Raw genomic sequence first — 24881 nt, forward strand, 5'->3', positions numbered from 1 at the left:
AGTCGACACGATATCAACCGCTGTAAAACAAAATTAGTACAATAATAATTTGATTAATTTATAACTTGGACCCTGTCCTCTAGACCAGGATCTAGTCAGAGTTTTAATTTATATTTATGAAATAGACCTAAATTGGTCTGACACCTACTGTCCCCTCAACCGAGACGTGCCCTCATTTAGTCACTCTCCTCCAGTGATTTACCTTCACTTACTGAATGTTAAGTTACATCCTTGACATCAATTTAACCCACCAAGTCTTCCTGCCAGAATCAGACATTCGGACTTCCTCCTGCCAGAATCTCACATCTGGACTTTGCTTGGTGTCAGATCCTCTTGACCCGTCAAGTTAGTCAACCATGCAGACTCAGTAACAAGGTTAGATCATGATAACACCTAACTTAGCTCACTTAATATTCATCAAAACCTGAGTTAAAATGTAATGTACCTAATATATATTTTAAATATAATTAAATATATATAATATCCAGGAGGGAAATACTAAACTGGCTAAGTTTGATTTAATAGAGTGTATATATGAAAATACAGATAAAATAATTGATAATAAATAAAGAAATAAATATAAAAGAGTTTGTGTGAATTTTAGGAATTTTCTCATATTTTTATGGATTTTAAATGAGACGTTTTAGATTTTATAGGGATAAATGGATAGGATTTAAAGTGGGTAGGAATTTTCTCATATAAAAGAGTTTTAGAATATCCAATTAAGGTGGGAGTTGATTAAATCAATTTCCCTTAATAATTACCTAAACCTAAGTCTTCTCCTCGCATCGTCACTCTTCGCTAAGCGCCGCGGCGCTGTCCCGCGCGTGGTAACAGAGCCGCCCCGTCGTGCTGACGGTCGGTACCCCACCTCCGGGCCCGAGGTTGACCGACGGTGGCGTCGTGTCCCACCGCTTCTCTCTAGGTACCACCGTGCAACACAATCACATTGGCGGTATTCCATGCGATGTCGCACGTCCGCTTGGCATTGCCATTGTCGTCCCGCTGTCACTGTATCGACTTCATGAATGTGCGACAGCGCTTCTCCGCCGACGTTGTGCACTGCTGCAACCACCACCAGCTCTCCTCCTCGACGCTGTCACTTGGCGTCACAGATCACCGTCGCCACTGCCTTCCCCATGCGCGATACGCGCCTCACTGTCAACCTTCAACGCCATGCGTCGCTGCCCACACTACCGTCCTTGGTGGTCGGCCGAAGGCAAGCCACCCGTCTGCACACCACCGCTATCTTAATTGATTCTGTTCAACAAACATTCGTGGCGGAAAACTCTAGCCCCAACGATCGTCGTGGCTTGTTCGGCCGCGGGAGCAGCGCCGGACTTCTTTCCTCCTTCCGACGTGAGGCAGTCGAGTACCTAGTAGCGGTCTTCGCCCTGTTCCCTTCCCCGTCACCATGAGCAGCTGCGCTTCTCCACCACACGAGTTCATTGCTACGTTGTTGTTGGCATCTCCTTCCCCTTGCTCTTGTGCGTCACCACCTCACCGTCGGTTGCCGCTTTGCTCCACCGTTGGAGTGACCAACAAAGAGCACAACCTGTTCCTTACACTGCTACTATCATCCGCAATGAGCGAGCATCCAAGGAGAAGAGGGTAACGTAGTAGTTGACTTAAGTTTATGTAAAATACGACAATAAAATAATAATTAAATAATAAGATTATTTAAAAAATAATCTTATTAGAATTTTTAGAAATTTTCTGAAAATTTTTCGGAGCTCGTATGATGAGTTTAAGGGGCTGAAACTATTCGGGTTTGGTGGAAGCCTATTTAGAATACTCATTTAGTTAGGAGTTGATTAACTTAACATATAGTTGGTTAATTAAAACCTAGGTTATAAATATTTAACCCTAACTCTCTCTTCTTATTATCGCCGACCCCCTCCCTCTCCCTCTCGTTATGCTGATTTCTTCTTCCCCTCTCTCAACGCGGACGATTTCTTCATCTTCCTCAACCCGACGTGACTACTCTCCTCCCATGCAGACAAAACCCCTCGCACCCGAGCCCTGTCCCTCTGCCCTAGCTCCCGATCCACCGCCGGCCAAGTGCATATCTTCCCGATCTGAGGCGCCACCTCTGCACGAGTTGGTCTTCGGCCAGGAGCAGGGATCCAAGCCTTAGTTTCTCCTTTCGTGCCCTAAATTTCCACCGTCGGATCTCTTTTCCACACTACCATCGATCGAGCCAGCACTGGTTGCTGATCACTATAGTGGCCCAAGATCTATTGGAGCTCGTTGATTCGGATCTCCGATATCGCTGTCAGATCGTTCAGTTTCCTACACATCTCCTGGATTCCAATCGCATACAGCACAAGAAGAAGTAGTAAAAATTAGTGGGATATCTGCTAGAATTTTTGCCTTATGGTTTGGAAAGGTTAAGGTTAATGAAGTTAACCTAGTTGCCATGGCCATGATTGAGGAATTTGGGAAGAAATTTTCGTCTTTTCGATCGTTAAAGGTTGCATATCGTCCTTTTAATCGCCAGTTGAATTTAGGTTTCATTATCCTACTTCGGATTGATTAGGATTTTCCCTGTGTGTTGGTATTTTATTTAGCTATTTAATTATAGGGACTTGGCTAAATGAATATACTTGACTTTCTCACAGTTGGCGGCAATTTCACGGCGATTTCAATTTCTGTGATACCATCTTCTCTCTAGTCAGGCGATCTTCTCGAGGCGGGTCAGCAGGCGGGTTTATCTCTTTTGATATTATCATTTTAATATGCATAGTAGGTTATAGCTAGTAGTAATGGTTATGTTTGCATTATGCCACTTAGTACTTCAGTTATTATCGTTATCTCGATTACTTATTACTCTCTGATTGCCGCCTAATCTAGTTGTCGTCTCACTCTATGATGGATTTCCGATCTGTCTAGACTCAGGTACGTTTATACTTCATTATAATTTATTCCTGATATATTATATGTACTATCGCTGATACAGTGTCATGAACCATCCGTAATGGTAATAATGTCATTGTTGGCATTGTTGGAAGTTATCGATCGCCGAGTCTATATACATTTGTGGATATAGTAGTACACGTCAGGCAGTGAGGTAGTTTAGTTCGAGGCTCGCCTGTCAGTTCAGCTCCTGTCCGCCTACGGGTAGATTGACGACTCGCAAAGCGCTGGCGAGCGATCGCAGCTGACACAAGTGATCCTCCAACTATAATGTAAGGATATTACGGCTGGACTTCACCTTCATGTTTGATGATAGGTGTACTCGACAACATCCTGACACCAGCATCAAGGTACTCAACATCACCAAGACTGTAGATCGACGCGCAAACGTCTACCCACCTGTGGCGCCACCCTCGCCTCACCATCATGCCCTAGGGTATGGTCGCGAGTAACTCATGACAGATAATTGGTATCAGCCATTGTGAGAGATGTGTACGATCTGGTCATTTACGTACATTGCTGGCCATATGATACATAGCATAGCACATATGTGAGGGCATATGCGCACGTGGTGCGATCTTTATGTGAAGATCTGGTTGAAGAGGCTCGGCCTGCAGCCTGTGTGAGTTACGATCGATCGGGAATCGATCTCGTCAGAGACCGACTCTTGTGATATCTTCTATACACGCATCACGTACTGATACCACCCGCACATTGGTAATTGACCTTCAATCTATTATCGTTATTTTTCTATCTCGCTGGAAGTTCGTCAGGGTTCATCGCTGAGTCTCCTCAATCAGATGTTATCTATTTCTACTCTCTCGACTCTATCGTCTCTTTCCTCCTGTTAGTGAACCACACTTGATGTGTGCTGCTTGTTACTTGATTTATATCATTGATTCGTGATTCTGATTCATTCGCATCTGCCCATTTTCCATGTCGTTGTTTTCATCGCCAGTGTGGTTTTCAACCTCGTTGTGGATTATCGTTGAGGTCAGATATATACTGTGGTGTGATATGTTTATTTATTTGTATTATTTATATATTCAGATAAACTGGGTGTAGAAATCCAGGGCTTGTAGATAAGTTCGATTGTCACCCGTACGTATATACACGCGAATCAATCAGCTCTGATCTCGAATGTACCCCTTTAATATCAACTTTGTTTATTATTATATTTCGTGATGATTCTAATTAAGATATTAATGTTAGTGAAAGAACTTCGGGGATGGATTGCCTATTTTCTCTCTCATATTAGTAATTATTATATATCGTGAATATGTGGTCAATCTAAGAGACCACACTTTAATGAGGCTCATGCTACATTAGTAGGATATACAGGTGCAGGATCGAGGATCCCTATCGCTTTGTATCCATGACCATTGTCTCTCTCATTAGTGGGTCGAGGTACTACAGATATTCTCTGCCATCCATCCGCCTCATTCGGTCGAAGAGTCATCACGCATATCGAGTCCACGGAGTTATTGGTTGAAGAGAGAGTTAGCCATGGTATTATTATGTTCCCACACATGGACCGTATTGTTCGTGTAGTGAGAGTCTTGCGCAGAGCAAATGAATTTGTAGTAATCCGCCCGACATCTGACCATCATGAGTATAAAACATTTTCCATCCACAAGGTCAGTTACCTCTAATCTTCCTACACACTTTACGACCCATCATAGTGGTGTAGCTTTGATCGTTTATATACTTAAATATGTATGTCGCCATTTATTCATATAGTTTTAGATGTCTTACCGTCATAATCGTAATCAGTATATCCGATGTATTTATATTAGGTTGAGCAGGTGTTAGTGAAACTATCTTTTAATAAATTACTTTTTGTTAGTTGGCATGCAAGTAATTATGTTCACCTTTCTATGCTTGTGGTTAATAAGTATTTTACAAGTACACGGATCAGGCTGCGTCCTCTGATCTCATTTATACTATACTATCTTCTCATCACTGTTGTTATCCCACCTTGCTCCTCACTCTCGTCTGTGCTTAATCTGAATGCCATGTGATGGCCATTCGCTTGCCAGCTGCTAGTGCACATAATCGCATTCCCACTATTGCTAGCTCCGCTAGGTCTTATTGTATCTAGTTGTCTATATAGTATTTGCTTGTCATATTACACACCATTTGTATTTCAAAGATAGCTAGTCCATCCGTCGCATCTTCGTGGCCTTCGGCTTCGCTTGCAGCGCAGCGGGAGATGCGTGGACAGAAACCATGATGCTTACATGGAATTTTATAGTATCACCACAGGGGACTTTCAATCGAGATCCACCATGCTCCTAGCAAACCTCTCCGTGCTAACTCTCTGACAAGGAGCCTTCATCTACACAATGAGAAAGCCAATACAATAGATCTACAATATTGAAAAAACGCCTCTTTCTTGTTCTGTTATAAGCTTGCTTCAGAACTTGAATAGCTATGAAAAGATATTGTGCGCTATGGTCTTGTCTGGAGAGAGTATCGTATCAAAGCAGTCTATTGCATCAGTCGTGCACGGATGTTGCTCCCCGATCGATGAGCTATCGTCGGCGGTTGATCGTGAAACCTCACCGTTGCGTACCCCCGATTTCGCAGTCGAGTTCAACTCCCGGGCTCGAATGCCCTTGCCTGGAATTGGAAGCACCGATGATTGTGGATTGAATCTGCTTCGTGTTATAGCCTCACTAGGACTCCTTCCTCCCAATCAACAGGCACAGACATGAAAGATTGACCCCAGACATTGGTCGAGTATTCACTACCAAATCAGCAAATCCTAATTTATTCTCACCACAATCGATCCACTGATGGATAACTTCCGATCGATGCCATCGATTGATTCAGCGCGAACTATGGGGCAAATCCAAGTTTAGCAGATCAGGATTCACCATTCTCGTGTCAGGCAAAATTATGGTCTTCTCTGGTTTCATCGAACTGTTGCAACTCCTATTGGACTACGGGGCTAAGACTTCTCGGTCAACCTTTTGACTCATCTGGATCTCTTCGCGCAGTCCCGTCTCCATTACCCACTGGACTCCAACATGTCAGAAAACCTCGATCATATTTCCTCCTACAGTTCACGGTTTCCTGTGACCTGCCCCTTCCTTCACTCTGGGTCTTTTCACTCACAGTGTCCTACTTACTCTCACCCTATTCTCACCGGCAATTCCAAGATCCTGTACTGCAAGCTGCCCAGGCTTAGAAATCATCATCAAACTGCGCCACCTTTCCTTCCATCTCAGACTCGACAGAAATCAGTCAACTAAACGAACAGCAGACTTGTGCGTATCATCTAAACGATATATATGTCATCAGAAACTTAAAACAAGACTCAAGCTTATCGGCAGGTCGACTCACCAAAGGATGTCGACCAGACCTGTCACACAGCAGAGCAGATTGCTGTTGTCTAATTTATCATATTGATTATTTGCATATTGTCTCACTAGGTATCGTCCAGCTCTGTTCATCGTCGACGGGTACCGCATGCGGTAAGTACGATGCTTTGATTGATCCCTAATATGATCTTTCCGATCTGATGAATTGAAAGTTAAAGATACGTTGCAAAACAATACTACTATGATTCAAGATAACCCAAAATTAAATAATTTAAATTTTTTCATATTAATAATGCATTCTCATAGTTAGGAATAATAGTTATTGTAATTTTATATTATTCTGTCATTTATAGATTTGATTTGGTTTCTTCTGCTACTAACTCCTTATTCATTAAAAATCCATCTGTAATAAATAATTATTAAAATATAACAAACCCAGTAAGTATTTAACATAAAAATATAAAGTATAATGATTGAAGGTTTATATCAAAATCAAATGTTTCATAGAATTTTCAAAAATTATTTGCTTAAACTATAAAAGTTATGAAATCGCTTTCGTGCAATAGCTTAAAATATTTTAAATGTTATGTTATGTTGGTATTGTAAACCAATTTAAAGTGTTTCAAAGAAATTTTGCTATGTAAAATAAGTGTGAAAGTATTAGTGCCCATTTTTTGATTTTTCACAAAGTTGCCAACATTTTGAAAATTTAACTTTGTATAACAAAACATTTTGTACAAAATAATTTTTGCAAGAATTATATAAAATATATTCAAAAAATATTTATGAAAAAGATAGTTTGTCTGAGAGGTTTGTTTTAAAATTTCAATTGTTCATAGCTATTTTTTGAAAAGTTTTGCAAATAATGTGTCTAAGTGAAATAAGTTTAAAGTATTTTCAAAAATAGATTTTTCAAAGTAGAAAAACCATATTTTAAAAAAATAAGACTTTTTGTAAATCAAGTATTTGAAAGGTATTTTTTTAAAGTATTTTTTTAAAAAAAATTGAAAGTGATTTTTGTAACAAGTATTAGGAAAGGAAATAAATTATTTTAAAAATCATAGTCAAATATTATCCCCTGGACCTGATATATTTAAACACAAAATATTTATCTAAAATTTTAGCCTCTAATTGTTAGTTACTAACTAACTATTAGAAGATAGCAGTGTTCACTTGCTTAGTCAAGTTAAATAAATGTATCTAGTTATTATTTAACTAAAATGGATTATTTAACCTGATCACTGTAATTTTGATATTTTTTTCCCAGACTTATATTAATGTACTTATATAAACATCTGATGTTTAGACAATAGGCCTATGCCTCTCACACCATTCTATATTTTTGAATACACGATCAAGATAGACCTAGTATGTTTGGTAGATGCTCGATACCTAGATTTATAGGAACATGATTTTTAGAAAACATAAGTAATGAATTTTCCTAGAATTTACAAATTACTTAAAAATTTATTTGATAATAACAGTCCTAGTCTATCGTACACATTCCTAATTTTCATCTTAAGTTGCTAAATTCGAGTTCTAATAATGGTTTAGTAAATATATTATATAACTAAATTTGATCGACCAACGATAAGTTTAATATCACCTTAGCATACATATCTATATGGTGTTTAACCTTATGATGATACTATTAGATTTTTAAAATTTATTGAACTATGTATCAATAAAGATTTTATATATTTATAATTTAAAAGTCTTGTAATATGTATACACACGTCCATACAATGTCGCGCACACAGCTATTAATCGCGCCCACTTCAATGTAGATAAAACCATATTTTCTACTAAACTAAATTGAAATCACGATCGTTAACATCACCCTACTTTTTTCTATCTAATTTACAACTAGCGTGAAGTATAAAGGTGAATATTCAGAGGTCGAAATTAGATTCTAATTACCCACGTTCTATTTGTGTCTAGATATTCTCAAAATCTTTAACATTTTTCATATGATTCCTTAACATGGGTCGATATCCAGCATATCCTATTCGAATAGATGGATCAAACTGATCGCAATATATAGTACTACATGACTGAGTACTTTAGGTATACTAGTGTTCCAATGAGATCATCTATATTCTCTTCATGGTGTTTTATTTCTTTAGTGGTTTTAGTTGGTTATCGCCTAACCTACTTTGTATTATTACAGTCCATGTAATCCCACGGTTGAGCCGAAACAACGATCGCCATGATATAGGAATGCATCAAAACTGTTGTTAGATGTTTATTAGATAATCTATTAATATTTTATATTACAGTTCAAACTAGACTTACATTAATTTATAATATATAATAAATATTTATTAAATATTTTGAAATGAGAGATTTACTTTCTCATTTTTCTATTTTATATATTATTTATTTATTTATTATTTTTTTTATTTTTATTTTGCCTTTAATTTTTTATTTATATATATTTGTTATATGTAAAAAATGTCTTTTAATATAATTTTACGTTTTTACTTTATATTATCATAATTAATTTTACTTAACCTTTAACCTTGTTCTATTCTGTCCCACTTTCCCTTGTATTATATATATTTTTTAACGTTTTATGTTTAAGTTTTTCATTTTTTATGTTAAAAATATAATTTAATTTAATTAATCTCACCTACCTTACCTTCTCTTCTTTCTATCAGTAAAAAAAGATGTCAAAGGTCGAACCACTAATCTTTAGGATCTCCCTAGAGTGTAGCACTCACGGACGCTGGTGCTTGGCATAACATATTCGGTGAATCATACAAAGCACAAGTTGTGATAACAGATGGATCAGGAGTTATCGAATATACTTTACACTACCAATCACGGCTCTCTCATCACGTAGACAGCGGAGCATCTCCGCATCTGTGTTCGAAGACCCACCCTACCGAGATTATGATCCTCGGCATCTTTGTCATGATCCTGTAAAAGCCTACTGAGGGGACTCTCTCCCCTTATCTTCATTCTCTTATATTCATCTTATTTTGGACACATCACATGGCGGCGGCTGTGTTCTGAGGAACAAGTAGGTGTAACTGATAGCCATTCTAACCATTCTTCTCTTACTAGCAGCCTTGCTTGAGCAAGGCGATACAAACAATCTCCTCTTCATTCCCACTGTCTTCCCTCTAGTCTCTCGAGCCAGCACTCCAACGCGATACTACCTGCAACCAGGTGGGATCACAAAAATCTATGACCCGGGACGGTCGCTAATCTAATAAATTAAATTATATCAAACCAAAATAAGAAACATGTAGTGAATCAAACCATAAACCAAACTTGATATCAAAATGAACCTTATGATGTGAGAAACAAAAAACCCTTAATCAATTTTAAGTTTGCACGATTAATTTTTTAAAAAGAAAAGTAAGCCTAGGCTAGAATCCATCTAAGTCTTTGGGGTGGCCAGGATGAACAATGATGTTGAACCAATATCGTAGTTTTTATATGCATTTTGTATCTAGACAGGAGAAGGCTACATTTTATAAATTTCCATTTAATATATTGAGTTTTAAGTTTGTTTATTTTAGAAAATTTAGGGTTGCTCTCAATGTAAATCAATCAAGTCATTCAGCCTCTTCTTGTTCCAGTTAGAGTGGTAAACGAGTCGAGCTAAACTTTAGAATGTTCAAGCTTATTTAATAAGGTAACCAAGCTAAGCTAAGCCGATCTTAAAATGAACAAAGATTTTGAATCAAGCTTGGCTTGAGCTTGATTCGATCTTGGTTCGGTTAGATGTTATCGATCTTTTAATTTAAGCTTATTTAATTGTTTAAAATTTTTAGTTGTTTGGTTGGTTATTGAGCTTGATAATTTAAATTTATTTATTTATTTTATTTTATTTTATTATTTATTTAGTATATTGATAAGAGTTTTATTAATAAATATGATTAGAATATTGTTCATGAGCAACAAGCGTTATAAGTGAACATACACGACTTTTGTTTAGTTTATCTCGCTCAGACTTATTCATTTAATTAATTTGTATATTAACACAAAAAGCTTACTGAAGTTCAACACCGCATATTGTATATAGATTCGTCTCGTCTTTCGAGTTTTAGTAAGATTTTCTTTGATTTTCATAATAGCTTATTCTTAACCTCGGATCTATATGCACTAAATACATATGATGAATATGCAAGTTATAGATGTTATAATAGATATATGTATATAAAACTCATCCCAGTTAGTCTCAAATAAGAAAGTGTTTAGTAAGATGAATTGAGTTAGGAAAGAATTATATATGATGTTTATCAGTTGATGTCGACATGAAGTGGATATGGATGTGGAAAATAACAGAATAACTTTAACCAACAAAGTGGAAAACTTTTTATCCCTTCAGACAATCACCTGGGTGGTTGTAGATTGGCTGTGTCAAGTTTGCAACATCTCCTCTGATCTTGATCTGACACTCGAGACATTCATGGAGATTTTCTAAAGAAATGGATCTCGGTAGTAGAATAGAAGCTTATAATGTATGTATCTTGCCGAAGATCTTAAAGCAATATCTCGAGATATTGATTGATCATCTCGGCGGATCTGAATCATCGTTCCGAGATGCCAAGATTATATCTGAAAAAGTACCAGAGAGTGTATAAAATCTAAGCGGGGTGTGAAGCTTTGTCGAGTTCAAATGCAGAGATGTCAGGAATTAGTTTCATTATTTTCAAGAAGCGAGGCAATCATCACAAAATCTAACTGTGAGGCAATGCGAGATGTTCTCATCGATCAAAATTTCTCATCTGATGATCAAATTTAATTTGTTGTTCTATGTGTGCCATCAAGTATAGCAATGATGTAATACACTCAATTGAATTACAAAGTTCATTATTAGTACGTACATGAGAGAAAATCAATCAATGAAAAAGAAGCAAGCATGAGCTATTTCAAAATCACTTTAATGATGATAAAGAGATGAAGAAGCAGGAAGGAGGAGGGACAAAACAACAATTGAGACCAAGCAATCAACACCAAGTATTTCAGAGAGAGATGAGGGGGGTGAGCCATTGTTCTACAACAACCACTAAGAAAAGAGTCATGAAGTCAATGTTGAATATTACATGTCTGTATATAATAGATCAAATATATACTAATTTGAATAAATGAAATGGAATCGGCACTAACTTAGAAGAAGAGCTCTTTATGGTATATGAAGAAATCATGTATATATGATATTTAGATATTTGTAATCATAAAGGATACATTTGCACTTAGATATGAATCTGTCACTCATTCATATGGCACTACATTTATACAAGGAAAGGAAGGTATATACAAGATATTTTACATGTATCTATTCTTTTTGATTTAAAGACTAATTTACTGTGTGAGTCAATTGAAAGGATGGAAATTGAAGGTATTTTATCTGGAAGTGGGTTTAATGCATTAATATAACAGTGTGTGTGTTTCACCTTTCTTAAGCTACATCATATCATGGTCGTCGAAATGATGACGAGGCATGTTTGCTATTACTGAGCCCAAATTTTTTGAAACACTAAAACAAAGAATATGGTGGCTTCTCATTACAACACTCTTCAGTTTACGGATATGTTTAGTAACAATAAATTCCAAAATTGAGCTGAAAACGATGAGCTCATTCATTTTTATTAAGTGGCGACCAATAACGACATTCTAATGAGAAAGATAAATCGCTAATAATGTATCAGGCCATAATGAATTTATTCTCGATAAAAATCGAAGCTATACGCCTTCATAAAGGACAAACCGCGATAATCATAGTACATCTCATCGTTAGGAGAATATAACACATTTTGATTTTCAGGTTGAGTCATGGAATCAATACTTACATCTTACTTCCAGCAACAGCAACCACAAATCAAACGGTAACTGTGTGTGAAGAACATCCATATATGAATATGTTTCTAATGACCAGTGGCAGCAGATTCAGGTAGAGCAGGCCATGAGCATCATATTAACAAAGTCACATACATCGTCAAACGAAGAAGAAAGAGGAAAACAAAGCTCATTCGATCATTTCATTTTGACGTATTTTATGCGTATTCGTCCGTATTTAAGAGGGAGAAGACAAACATGAAAAATGTATTTTTTCATGATATAGTAATATCAAACATAGAATATATAATCCGACCTGAAATCATCAAGTTGTGGTTTATTAAAAAGACATGTGGAATCAAAACTAAAATTATCGTGGATTTGATGATGAGCACAATCTGGGATATGAGCAGGAGTCTCTCTCAAATATTCCTACACGATCGAAGTTTTGTCGTCAAGGCCGTAAGGTTCGACCATGGATGTTTGATTGGATGTCGATCAATGATGATCCTTACATTTCTGTTTGTTAACTGTATTGAGTATGAAGATTAAATGAAAAACTATGTATTGATACAACAATTGAAAATAATATATGGAGTTATGTATTTTCCTAGCGACAAAGGCAATTGGAGTATAAGGATTACAAGACAAAGAACGATATGATGATTTGACACAACAACGCTGTGTGAGACTAAGCAAGTCGGTTGACTATAAAGTTCCCACATAATACACGGAAGTAGCTAGCGGCAATATTGATTCATGCCTATCTTCCAATGATGTAAAATTCCTCAGGGAGATTTGAAGAAAGTTTGAACCTCAGTTGGATATGCAATGAGAGCATAAAGTTTAGATTAGAAACTGGATTAAACAGTCCCCACTTGGTATCGATAAACTAATTTTAAGGGCTTAAAGTTCTATGAACATACTTTTTGATGATTGATGATGAGAAAATTTATAGTTTATTATATTGACTTAATCTACATTGAAATAAATACATCTATATTTGGAAGATTAAAATCTGATGAAAATCAAATCCTGTATATCTGTGCTTAATCCTTCTTTGTATTGATTTTGTGAGTGGTGCAAACTTAAATAGGATGCAATCTCAAAACTAAATAATGTAGCCCTCATACATCTCTTAGTAAGCAGATGGGATGTGAAGGGTTTTTACGAATTACCTAAAGTCATGATTACTGTGTCGAATAAAATTGAACTATTTATGGGCCATGGTGCTTATGCTTGTAGCTATTTCTTCTCAGATTGGTTGGTGTTAAAATCCACGAAAGCACCATGTGGATGAGTCATTTCCGCGATTTCCAGTAAAAGTCATTAATCTTGTTACCAGCGACAGTCAATTACCTGATATTGTATGATATACTAAACTTTTCAAAATGTTATTTCGTATTAACGGTGTTTATGGGTTTAAACTTTAGCGGTTATTATATTTGAATGTCCATGGGAGTTGTTGATAAAAATTAGTGTTAGTGGGCATTTAATTGAGTTAATGGAGAGAAAAGGATAATTGTTATAATGTGGTTAGTCAATGGGTTGACAACGTTATGGAGGATAGTAAATGATGAGTAGTAGAGTTAGTAGATTTTATATACTGATGTAAAACCTATAAATAAGATGATCAATGAAAATATAAAAACTTTTTTAACTATATCCTCGACTCAGTCCATTTTCTTATCAAATATTCACGGTTGTCTCGCAAAACGATGCAACAACAACAGCGGGCAAGGGGATGAAGCCATAAACTGAAGCAAATGATTGAAAATTTGAATAGTGTCATTATCAGGTAAACTAAATAATCTTCAAAATTCACATGTTTCAAAAAAATCAGGTCAATGAGGAGAATGGACTACTCTTGTTTGGAGTGTCACGTTCCTTGAACTGAAAAGGCACAAGCCTTACGAGGGCTGCAGTCCAATAGAATTTCCCCTGATGTTTCACTTTCAGCGTCTTTTGTTAAGAAGCATGCGATGGCAGACACATGTACAGTTCGAGTGCGCTACAATTTATTAGGAAATTAAATGAGCCAAGAATTAAAAATTCTTCTATTTTGCCTTTGCCATGGGAGAAGAACTATAGTTTATCTACTAACAAACAGTTCAGTATCAGCCCTTATCATTTGCTCCTGCACATTATTTGAAAGCATCAATAAATGGGCACAGAGTCATATCCAAGCTCTGTTGATGCTTTCATTTTGCTACAATGAAAGCATCAATAAAGCTTGGATATGACTCTGTGCCCATTTATTGATGCTTTCAGATAATGTGCAGGAGCAAATGATAAGGGCTGATACTGAACTGTTTGTTAGTAGATAAACTATAGTTCTTCTCCCATGGCAAAGGCAAAATAGAAGAATTTTTAATTATTGGCTCATTTAATTTCCTAATAAATTGTAGCGCACTCGAAGTGTTAGAAACCAGAAAAATGAGATTTCATCTCTTCTACTGAGGTTTTTGAATTTCTCTCTTTGCAGTGTTGAAACAACACAAACCTTTGGGAGGGTTTAATGTGTTGAACACTTAAACCTCTTGACCAGTTGGCCCTTGGGTTTCTACTTTTATAATGTGTCGAATACCATGCCAGAGAGTCATGCTCAAGAGCCAGTAATATAGAATTTCATTGCTCATGTTTCGCTGCATGCATATCTGACCACTTTCAGTTGCAGCAATTTGGCACTCATCATCACATAGTTGTGATTATTTCTGACTATTAGAATTTGACAAGCATACAAAGCATTACAGGAACGAGTGTGATTCTATAAAAAGTGAAACAATAAATGTGTGTATAAGTGTGTGCATATAACTAACATTCTGTCGAATAACCTAAAATATTCACAAACCACAAGAAACAGAATAAACTACAAGTTATATCGAAGTAATGGAGTTTATAATATATATTATCCCGAAGCTCACTTTCCACACCATTGCTGCTGGAATAAGGAAAAAAAGGTGTAATATCTTGATCAGTATGGAACCCACCAGATTTTGGGGTGACTACTCTTTGGATTGCAGAAATTCATTCCTTCTTTTGACAAAATTCAAGAACTCTATTTCTGTAGACCAGACAAAAGGTTGCATTTAGTATATATCTCTTGATGGATTTACATCCTGAAACACGGCTGCTGATGTACCCAACAAAAAAGGAACAATTTAGATCCAAAGAAGTCAAATATCAAGGACCTGACAGTTTACAAGCTCAGCTGTCCCAAAATCCTTCGAAGCAATCACTTGCCAAAATTCAGGTTCATCCTCTGTCCAAGAAACAGAGGTTTCATTTCTGGAATCACTTGAAGCACCAGATGAAGTTGAAACATTTAAGCATTTAGATTTCTGTAAATCAGCCTTCAATATCACAATATGGTCGTTGGCACCTTTTGTAATAACATGGAGAGTCCCAAGAAAACCAGCAAGCAAATATGGAGATTCAGAGTCGGTAAAATGAAGAACTGGAACCTTTTTTATAACATCTCTCCAAACATCCTCCTGATAATCATACATCTTTATCTTTCCATTATCCAAGTATCTAGAAGGATCCAAGGCATACAAATCTCCATTGACGACACAACCCAGCTTTGTCCCTACCTGCTTTGTAGGCCAACCATCACCCATACCAGGAGTCATTTCTGACCAAGAATTTGTTTCTGGGTCATAGACCTCACCGCCCATATCAAAAAAGAAGGGCCAGGAATATAAGCTCTGAGGCACACATAATCTTCCCCTATACGAAACCATTCCAGTTGCGAAAGGCTTCGACATGTCAGCTAATAAAACATTAGGCCACATTTGAGTTTTCAAAAAAGGCATGCTTGGCAACTCAGTCCAAAGACCTGTTACAGGATCAAAGACTTCAGCTGTTTGTAAAGGAGTTAAGCCATTTCTGCCCCTGATAACCCCTCCTGCAACATAGAGTTTGTTGTTTAACAGGCCTGTCTTACAAAAAGCTCTAGCACTAGTCATGGAACTAACTTCCTGCCATAAGTTAAGGCATGGATCATATTTCCAGACACAATTGATCGCAGAGTCTTGAGAAAACCCCCCTAACACATAGAGGCAACCATTGACACAACCAACAGCACAACCACAAAAGGGCATTTGATCCAAGCTATCCCTCTGTCCAAGCCACCTCCTTATGATACCAGCAACTGCAAGTTTGATGCTAGACCCCACTGCACTCGACAATTTAAGTCCAAGTAACCCCCTCTTTGATTCCTTACTGACAATATGTGGCATCGGAGGCAACCGTTGCCACCTACTCAAACGAGGGTCCAATGCGTGCCAAGAAACCTTGTCTGTTTCAGCCTTTGTCATCACATATAACCATTCTTCAGTCACCCCCAGTTCTCTCCTTGTCTGAAAAAGCTCATCGCTCATGATCGCTACTTCCCAACTCCGTGAAACCATTTTAGCATTCAGGTAGTAAATTCTAGGCAATCTTGCAAGTATTTGCATCGAGATTTCATCTGGAAGACTAACAAACAGCCTTGGCTTGTCATCCAAACAGCACATCCTCGTCCTCTTGTTTGAATCACCATTGGATGTGCTGCAACTCTCACCTACTGAAATAGACTTGCTGACAGACACACTTGAGCGATTCCCCATCAAGACCCTCTTAAGATCTCATCAATCTTTGAGGAAGAACAAGAGACCTACGCAACAGAATCTTACAATTATTCAATCCATAGTTTAGCAAAAGCATGCAACCAAAAGTAGTACACACGACAAGATTCAATAAAGATAGACCAGCTAGAGCGGAAGCGATCCCAAATCAAACAATTTCCCTCAAACTGATACCTCTTTACTATCTCGAATCTGTCAATCTTTTCAAACAGAAGAGAAAGTCCAAGACAATCCGCCTATAGTGAAACCTAACAACTCTAATCCCCAAGCGCTCCCGCATACATAGGGCATGGGTTCATAATTGAAGCGAAAATTGAAAACGTACCGTATCTTGTAGAAACACCGAACCAGAGTCAAGAAAGAGGAAAAAAAATGAACAAAGGCATGGAAACAAATCAAGATACGGATTTCGTGAGAGATAAGGAAGGAAGGAACCTTGCTGTGCTCTTCCCGTTTCCTTGTTTTTTTTTCGCCGTTTCGCTTTCTTCCTTGCCGTGCGACGAAGATCAGCCGTAATCGGTTCGCTGCCCTGGTTGATGGACCACGCCTTGAAAACCGACAATAGACGTGGCAAACATCGACATTCGAGGTTACACTGAATAGGCTGCTGTGGTTAGGCATGGCCGTTACTTAAGTCGCTGCGAAAGAGTTTCAGCCGGATCTTGTTCAATTTGTTCATCCATTTGTTTTTTTAGCTTAGGATTAGCTATCCAATTGATCGGGTCGATTAATTTTAATTTTAATTTTAAGAATGATGGATTCGATTTTAGATAAATTCTAAAGTATTTATAGCGGACGGCCTAGCAATCAACATCTTAAATTTATCATCTTATAAGAGAAATGTCCTTATAGTGCATTGTAGTTAGAAATCGGTTCTCTCGGATGAGTTTAGTGGTTAGTACATAGGTGTTGTCATCATGAGATCTGGGATTCGAATCTCGGTAAAATCGAAGTAAATACCTCCCTCAAGGTTTGTGATATCACATGTATCTCCCCTTGCTATGATAACCAAGTGCCAACTACAAAAAATCTTAATGAACAAAGCTGTACATAAAAACTAAAGTATAGAACTTATGACAACAAAAAATGACTAAAACTTATTTGGCTTTATTCCTATATCTTTAAAAAGTCAAATATAAGAATAAAATTAATAGAATATATCAATGATAATAATTCAATCTCACCTATTTAAGCGGTGCTCTACAATAATTTATAACGTAATATTCATCAATAATAGAATCTACATATATATTCATTGAAAATTCTTGTTCAATATAAATGATTATATAATCAGCAAGAAAACCATCCTTCATCTTGTTACGAATTATAGTTTTGACATGTTTCATGGTTGAAAAAGATCTTTCAACTGTAGCAGTAGATACAAATAGTCAACACAAGATAAATCAGTCGTATCAGTATAACATAATTCTCTGACCTTCTACTTACAACTAACTCCTGACATAATTCAGAAAGAGTGAATACTTGAAATTGAGGTTTAGAAATGACATCACTCTGATAATAATGATGTAACTCAATTTTCTAGGAATAAATATCTTGTTTTGTAAATGATTAAACTCTTCCTAGAAAACAGACAATAATATCATCATGCTGATGATTAATGAATTTTTAGGTTCATGCGCGAAATTCTGATGTCGTTAACTGTTTAACTCCAAAATATATTATTGAAAAATCAAAATGATAATGCTCGACTTATCAGTCTGACTATGTCCTACGCCGCACCTTAAGCCCATTCTCGTACTTTCGGTCATATAACTCGAAGGTTTTTCACGTGCCCATTACACATTAGCCTCAATGCCCTGATTGTTCAATTTCTAGCAACTTTATCTCTCTGAATAATCAGAACTCCAAACTGGGAGATGTCACGTGTTAACATTATTGAAGAGGAGAGAATGAATATCTTAACATCCTTAGCTACAAACCAGTGTTGTCAATACGAAAACATGCATCGTATTTATATATATACAATATATTGGAAATAAAGTCTCCATGATTCATTTCAATCATCCTCGTGATCATGCCATATACATATCGCTACACTTACACTGGCTACTTTAGTCTGTTGAATTTAAGAAATATACGATGTTTAATGATGAGTAATATCCACAACACTTTGATTACAAATCTTATAAGAATTATTTCCCGCCCTCGAGATAAGTCATTTGTTAGATTCATCCTCTTCAACAAGAATCAAACATCCACCACTGATTCTCTTGCATGTGAAAACTCCTGTACTGAGATGTCAGAGTGTATTTAGCGACACTACCAACATTTCCAACTTTATTAAGTCAAGCATCCAACATTTCAAGAAAATCATTCAATGACTTAGATGATCATCCTAAGAACAAGTGCAAGCAAGCTGACACAACATTGCGGATTGGGTTATAAGATGGATACAATCTCTCAATCACCATACAAACATTACTTTGTCACAGGATGATTTCATGTTCGACTTTCAATGTACACATGGAAGATTGAGGTAGGTAATAACATGGTGATAAATGCATATTTATCACCATTATATCTTGATCCCTGAGGCGGGGTCGGATGGACAGAGGTGGATGGAATGTGTGCTCAGCTGAGAGAGATAGATGACTTCTATGTATCGAAGCAACACTGCTGAATCCCCGCACTTTAGACCAAAAACACCGCAGGATCGAGACGAATAAGTACAAATTAAGAGCGTAATAATGATGATGAGAGTTGCATACAGCAGCCGCAGGGCTCTGATGGTCATCGCCTGACCAGCGCGATGGATAAGTCTGATGAAAAGGAAATTGATCCGTCCTGATGAAGCGAGCGGGCCTGCCTAGCCAGCCACCAGCCAGGCACGACCGACGGTAGTCGATATCGACCGACATAGATTAATGGAATATAAATCGAGGGCCGATCTGACACCAAAGACACGGGAGGAGAATCTTATCATTCGGTACCTGGGTCGTCGTGAGATCATACGGGTCCCCTCAACTCAAATGCGGTGAAGTCATGGGAATAGAAATGTACATTCCCTGTCTCAAATGTCCGCGGTCAAGGAGAGAATCTGCCATGACCATCAGTGACGTATGCCACATAAGGATCGTCAGGCTAGTGGGTAAGAGTGGACAGGCCTGCAAGTGCAGACACCGTAGTAGTGAGAATCTGAATATGTGATGCATATCTGATAGGTGCAGCCACAAGAAATCTCAGAGCTCACGGAAGTGTGTACTCATGTAGTAAGACAGTTCCTGCTGAAGGGCATGAAGGCAGGGTAGCGTGTAGGCAAGAGGATGTAGTCTGGGAAGAGGGGTCAGTAGCCAACGCCAGATGGACCATTGTCCGGCCAGGCAGTCCTGTCGAAGAGCTTTGCTTGCTGGCACAATCATCAGCAGCGATCTGATGAAGGTCAGATTCAGTCAGAAGGCCGGGCCACCGATTGGGAAGTCCTGAGCGCCGGGGTTGCCTCTCGCTGGAGCAGAGCGGACCTAGTGTCCAGATCAAAAATCGAAGAGTCTAGTCTTCGAGACTAGGATTTACTTCTTAAGTATAGATCCTATAACCCGTAGAGGGCCCAGCCATAGATACACCCTGATGGGGATCGCAGCCAACTCTGTTCATCCATCCCTTGAATATAGTGAGTCGTGAAAATATAATAAACTAACCACCCAGACTCCAACTCGTTCCAATTCGACTCTTCACCCATGGTGGTAGATAATACGTCGGTCGTGATACTACTCTAGGACTATGATAATCGTCGAAACTCAACCGCTCATCTTCGTTAAAAAGGGAAAAATTTCCTCCACCGATGGCCAATCGATCCTCCGTCACCCAGTCAGATGGATCTAGATGTTCTGGATTGTCGAAATTATCAAGGTAGGCCCTGTATGTGTACGTGATGACTCTTCTATGTTACAGTCACAAAGTCCTAACAACGCCACATGGCGACACCTAGTTATCCTCCCTTCTTGTACAGCAGTGCGCGGATCACGAGTATATAAGTACTGAATTAAGATGTAATAATGAAATGAATGAGTGAGTGTACTAGTCGGGCATGGCAGACTCTGTGCCCTTGGGGCGCCGAGCCTCTATTGGTGCATACTAAAACCTAGGGTTCCACATAAAAATTATGTGACAAGGTCGAATTTCCTCCTAGCTACCTATGTCTTTTAAATTAAATTTTGGGCCATTTGATCAAACTTAATATTCGCTCTTTAGGGTTTGATCTTCTTAACGCTCGCGACCTACTCACTGTTAATTCCATTAATTTCATCCATTGGTTAAGTCTCCGACCCAAGTGCGTAGAGCTGCCTTGAATAAGAACTGCACCCGTAAAACTTTTTAGCTAATATTTAATTTCAAATAACTTTGGGTTAATCGAAAAAGAGAGAATCAAATGGAAAAAATAAAAAAAAGAACACACAATCGGAAAAACATATTGAAGAATACTAGAGATCAATGGTTTGTAGATTTGGTATGTATTTCCATAAAAATATAGATGATGGAAAGGAAAACTACTAGTTATACCTTCTAGAAGACCTGATCTTTCACTCAGATCCTTCTTCTAACTGACTGGAGAGCATCCTTCCCAATGAACAACACCTGTTCGGCATCAACTTTCTATGAAGAGGTTAAATACCACCACATGCCCAGGATGAAAAGCTTTCCTTCTTCTCTCCTTAGATTCGGTACAAAGCTATTCTATGAAGGACCAAAAACTGAGGAGAGGAGAGCCACCAGAGGAGAGAAAGAGAAAATAATGAGTCTCTTTGAGCTCACCTCCTTTTATAATCCTGGTCTTGGCAAATAGAAATTTAATAAAACCCTAATTTCTCTGCCATTGAAAGGAAATTATTTAATTAAATATTTTCTTCAATTATATGCTATGACCTCTTCTCCCTTAAACAAGGAGTTTAATTAAAACAATTAAAACTTCTATGTTTAAAATTTATAAAAATTTCTCCAATAATTTAATCCTCTTCATGATTGGTTAATAAAAATTTTATAAATTAAAAATCTTTTAAACATGTGGATATTTCAAAGATTTATCTACTAAAATTAAAATCTCCAATCATACTCTAAATAAGAAAGATAAATCTTTAAGAAACTAATAGAAAATTTTAATTTTTAAACTCTTTTAAATCATAATGATTTAAAAGAAAGTTTACAAATTAAAATCAACCTCTACAAATGAGGAAAGAGATTTAATCTCTTCTTAATCTTTTGTAGAATCTTATATAAGGAAATTTTTAATTTTTAAACTTTTAAATTATATTATCCATAGAAAAATTTAAATTAAATCTTTTTATTAATAGCCACTAATTCACTCATAATACATATTCACGCTACCGCATGCAACACGGTGTGGTGTATAGTATAAGTAGATAATTACAGGGGAGGACCGACCGAGAGGGAGAATCGGTTGGTGTCGTCGGATAAATTAAACATCCCGCCGTGGCCACCGAGCACATCAATTTTATCGTAATAACATTCATTACAGTACTTATTATATTCATACTGCGCTGCTTTTACCAATCAATTATTTGGCTTTCAGGAGTGTTAACTCCGTGTGTTAAGATAACAAATGTCGCTAATTAAGTACTACACTCATTTAATTCTCTAGCCAAGTGAGAGGTACCACACTCTTCGCGTATCGTAATGTCCACTCCACCACCTCTACCGTAGCACCTCCCTCAGACATTCTCAGCTAGATTGGAATGCCGTCCATAATCAACAACAACTCACACTATAACATGTTTCCCAACGGGCTATATATTAGATTATTGACTAAATCTCACCGTTGATAAATTAAAATAATATGTTATATGTGATTGTTATATAGATTAAAAACCGCACTCAGTAAGGGTCTATTCCCTTTATAAAGTCAAGATAGTAATAGAGACGAATTCTAACGGTCTACGATACACTCTTGGTGTACTAGTGTAATTATATTAAGATACCCACCACTACACGCTCGATATAGTGCAGCTCCAAACGTGGATAGAGCATACTACTTATAATTTTAAGGTCGAGAGCAGCTTTGCGATCTGCGACTCCTCCTGTTGACGCACCGTATTATGAATAATAAATTAATTGAACCTTGAATCATTTATCACCATGTGATTGTGTAGATATATTTAATGGAAAATACACCATTTCACCCCTTATAAAGAACCGTATCATGCCATCGTCACCATCCTCCGTCGGCTATGGGACCTTAGGTTCTGATGCTGCGCATCTGCACCGTAAGATCTAGCTACCTCCTAATATATATTGGGGGTAATTCTTGTTTACTGTTATGTAGACTCATGGTCATGCCTTATAGACTCATGGTTTCTCCAGTTTCTTGATTCTCTGTCATATTATTGTGGGGTGTAATCTAATCTTTGAAAAACTAAATCGTCTAAGTAAGTCATCTCGAGGTAGTGTCATTCATATAGCTACGACCTTCGTAAAACTAACACTCACTCTAGTGGTCCAAAAACTTTATGCTTATCACCTTAATTATGAATTTCCTCCCAAAGTAAACACAAACCCTGAGATCGACTTATTATTGTCCCTATGAAATCAAAATCCGATTACCCACATAGTGGACCAATTAAGCTTTGTGCTAGTATATACTTCTTATGCTGCTCTAGGTACTAATATATAATGCTATCGCAGCCGCAGCCTTATCGTCTCGAGGTTACTGACTGTCTAAGCCTTTGCAAAATATTACTGATCTAAATCTTCTAAATGATGTGCCATGTCGTCACTGGCTAAGAATCGCCTTTATTCCTTTATCCTCTGATACAGGGCGTATCTTGATAAAGTTACTCCATCACGAAAGTAAAAACTTTTCGCATGCATCATGCTTAAACGAGCGAGTTTTACTGATATATGGCGGGATAAGTATTTCATGACTACTACTGATCAAGAATATATATTCTCCCATCCTTTATCGGTTGTTTCGACCATACATCTCAACATATTTGATATTGTTTCCAACTAAAAATGTATATCGTATCAAAATACCACACAGTGCTTCCTTTTTATATACAGACTTATCACAAATGATCAGATTCCTTTGACTTTGATTTAACTGATGTTCCAAGACGCTGAAGCAAGACGTTGAGATCACCTCACCATATCACCATGTAGACATTGAGCATAACATATTGAGACACACGCTCTTAGCCCTTGATGAACCTTAGTTGCTTTATATGGATACTCGAGACTTCCGTTAAAGGAATGTCGCTTGACATCCACTTACGAATAGATAAAAAGAATCCTGACTTACATGGCAGTCTTTTCATCAGCCTAGCCTCGCCTCGTGCTTTGATTCTACTTCGTCTCCCTCTTCCTATTATAGACCTTTTATACCCAAAGGCTTTTTACACCATTTGGTGGTCTACAAGCTAGATTTTATTAGAATATATATTCTAATTACAATTTCATTATCTCACCTTTTGTCAGATATTCAGCATCTTTATCTCTGGAGTGTTTCATCATGCGGAGATCGTTCATGTCCTCCGGGATCGAGTCAAAACTCTCCCAAAACATGAATCTTTTTTAGCTTAACAAGCCCTCCCACGACAACAGCATTCAATTGTATCATTTGTGTCATTGTCGGTGTCGCGCAGTTTGGGTCATACTACATTCTTACAATTAGAGTTTAATATCCTGATGCATTCGACTAACCTTTCAAGACTATGAACCCACTTCTTTCATTCTGGATAACCTAACAAGTGAATTCCTCTCCGCCAACTTATCATTGCTCTCTCTTCTTACATGAGCATGATGATAAAAGGCTATAGCTTGAAATGCCCACAACGCTTTCTCTCAGTTCTCTATAGAGAATTCTCGCTCACTTCGCTCCTCCCAAAAATGATTTTGGTAATATTAAATAACTCATCAATCTACTTATTTACAGAGTCCTATACCTTTTACGTTCACCCTTACCAGATTAGTGCTTTGGGATTCAATCCCTACTTAAGTGACTGAATTCTCCCAAGGTTTGCACTATGCCTACATAGTGACTTTTATTTAACATTCTCTCTCAGTCGCATCTTGTACTATTTGAACTAATCAAAGTACTTAGTTCTGGCACATTTAATAAATTTATTTGTATTGATCCGTGTGGGTGAAATGGGACTCGTAGATTAGGGCGGATGGAGGTGGCTGTCGGCAATAATGTCCGTCATGTAAGTAGCAAGGTGTTAGTAGGTCCGTTCCGGATCAGTCCGAA

General features: G+C 37.4%; 1 protein-coding gene across 2 annotated transcripts; it reads right to left on the reverse strand.

The window, feature by feature from the left end:
* Positions 1–14782: 14782 nt before the first annotated feature.
* LOC122032150 (F-box/kelch-repeat protein At1g22040-like) lies at positions 14783–17263 on the reverse strand. Of its 2 annotated transcripts, none has more exons than XM_042591411.1 (2): positions 16989–17263; positions 14783–16692 (listed from the first exon to the last, which is right to left on the reverse strand). In XM_042591411.1, exon 2 carries the CDS (start codon positions 16643–16645, stop codon positions 15212–15214), a length of 1434 nt encoding a protein of 477 aa, XP_042447345.1. In that variant the 5' UTR covers positions 16646–16692; positions 16989–17263; the 3' UTR covers positions 14783–15211. The 2 variants fall into 2 exon arrangements, with proteins under 2 accessions (XP_042447345.1, XP_042447344.1); XM_042591410.1 differs by having other exon boundaries at positions 17099–17262.
* Positions 17264–24881: the final 7618 nt, after the last annotated feature.

Source organism: Zingiber officinale, chromosome 11A (assembly GCF_018446385.1).
Source record: "Zingiber officinale cultivar Zhangliang chromosome 11A, Zo_v1.1, whole genome shotgun sequence".
Lineage (NCBI taxonomy): Eukaryota > Viridiplantae > Streptophyta > Magnoliopsida > Zingiberales > Zingiberaceae > Zingiber > Zingiber officinale.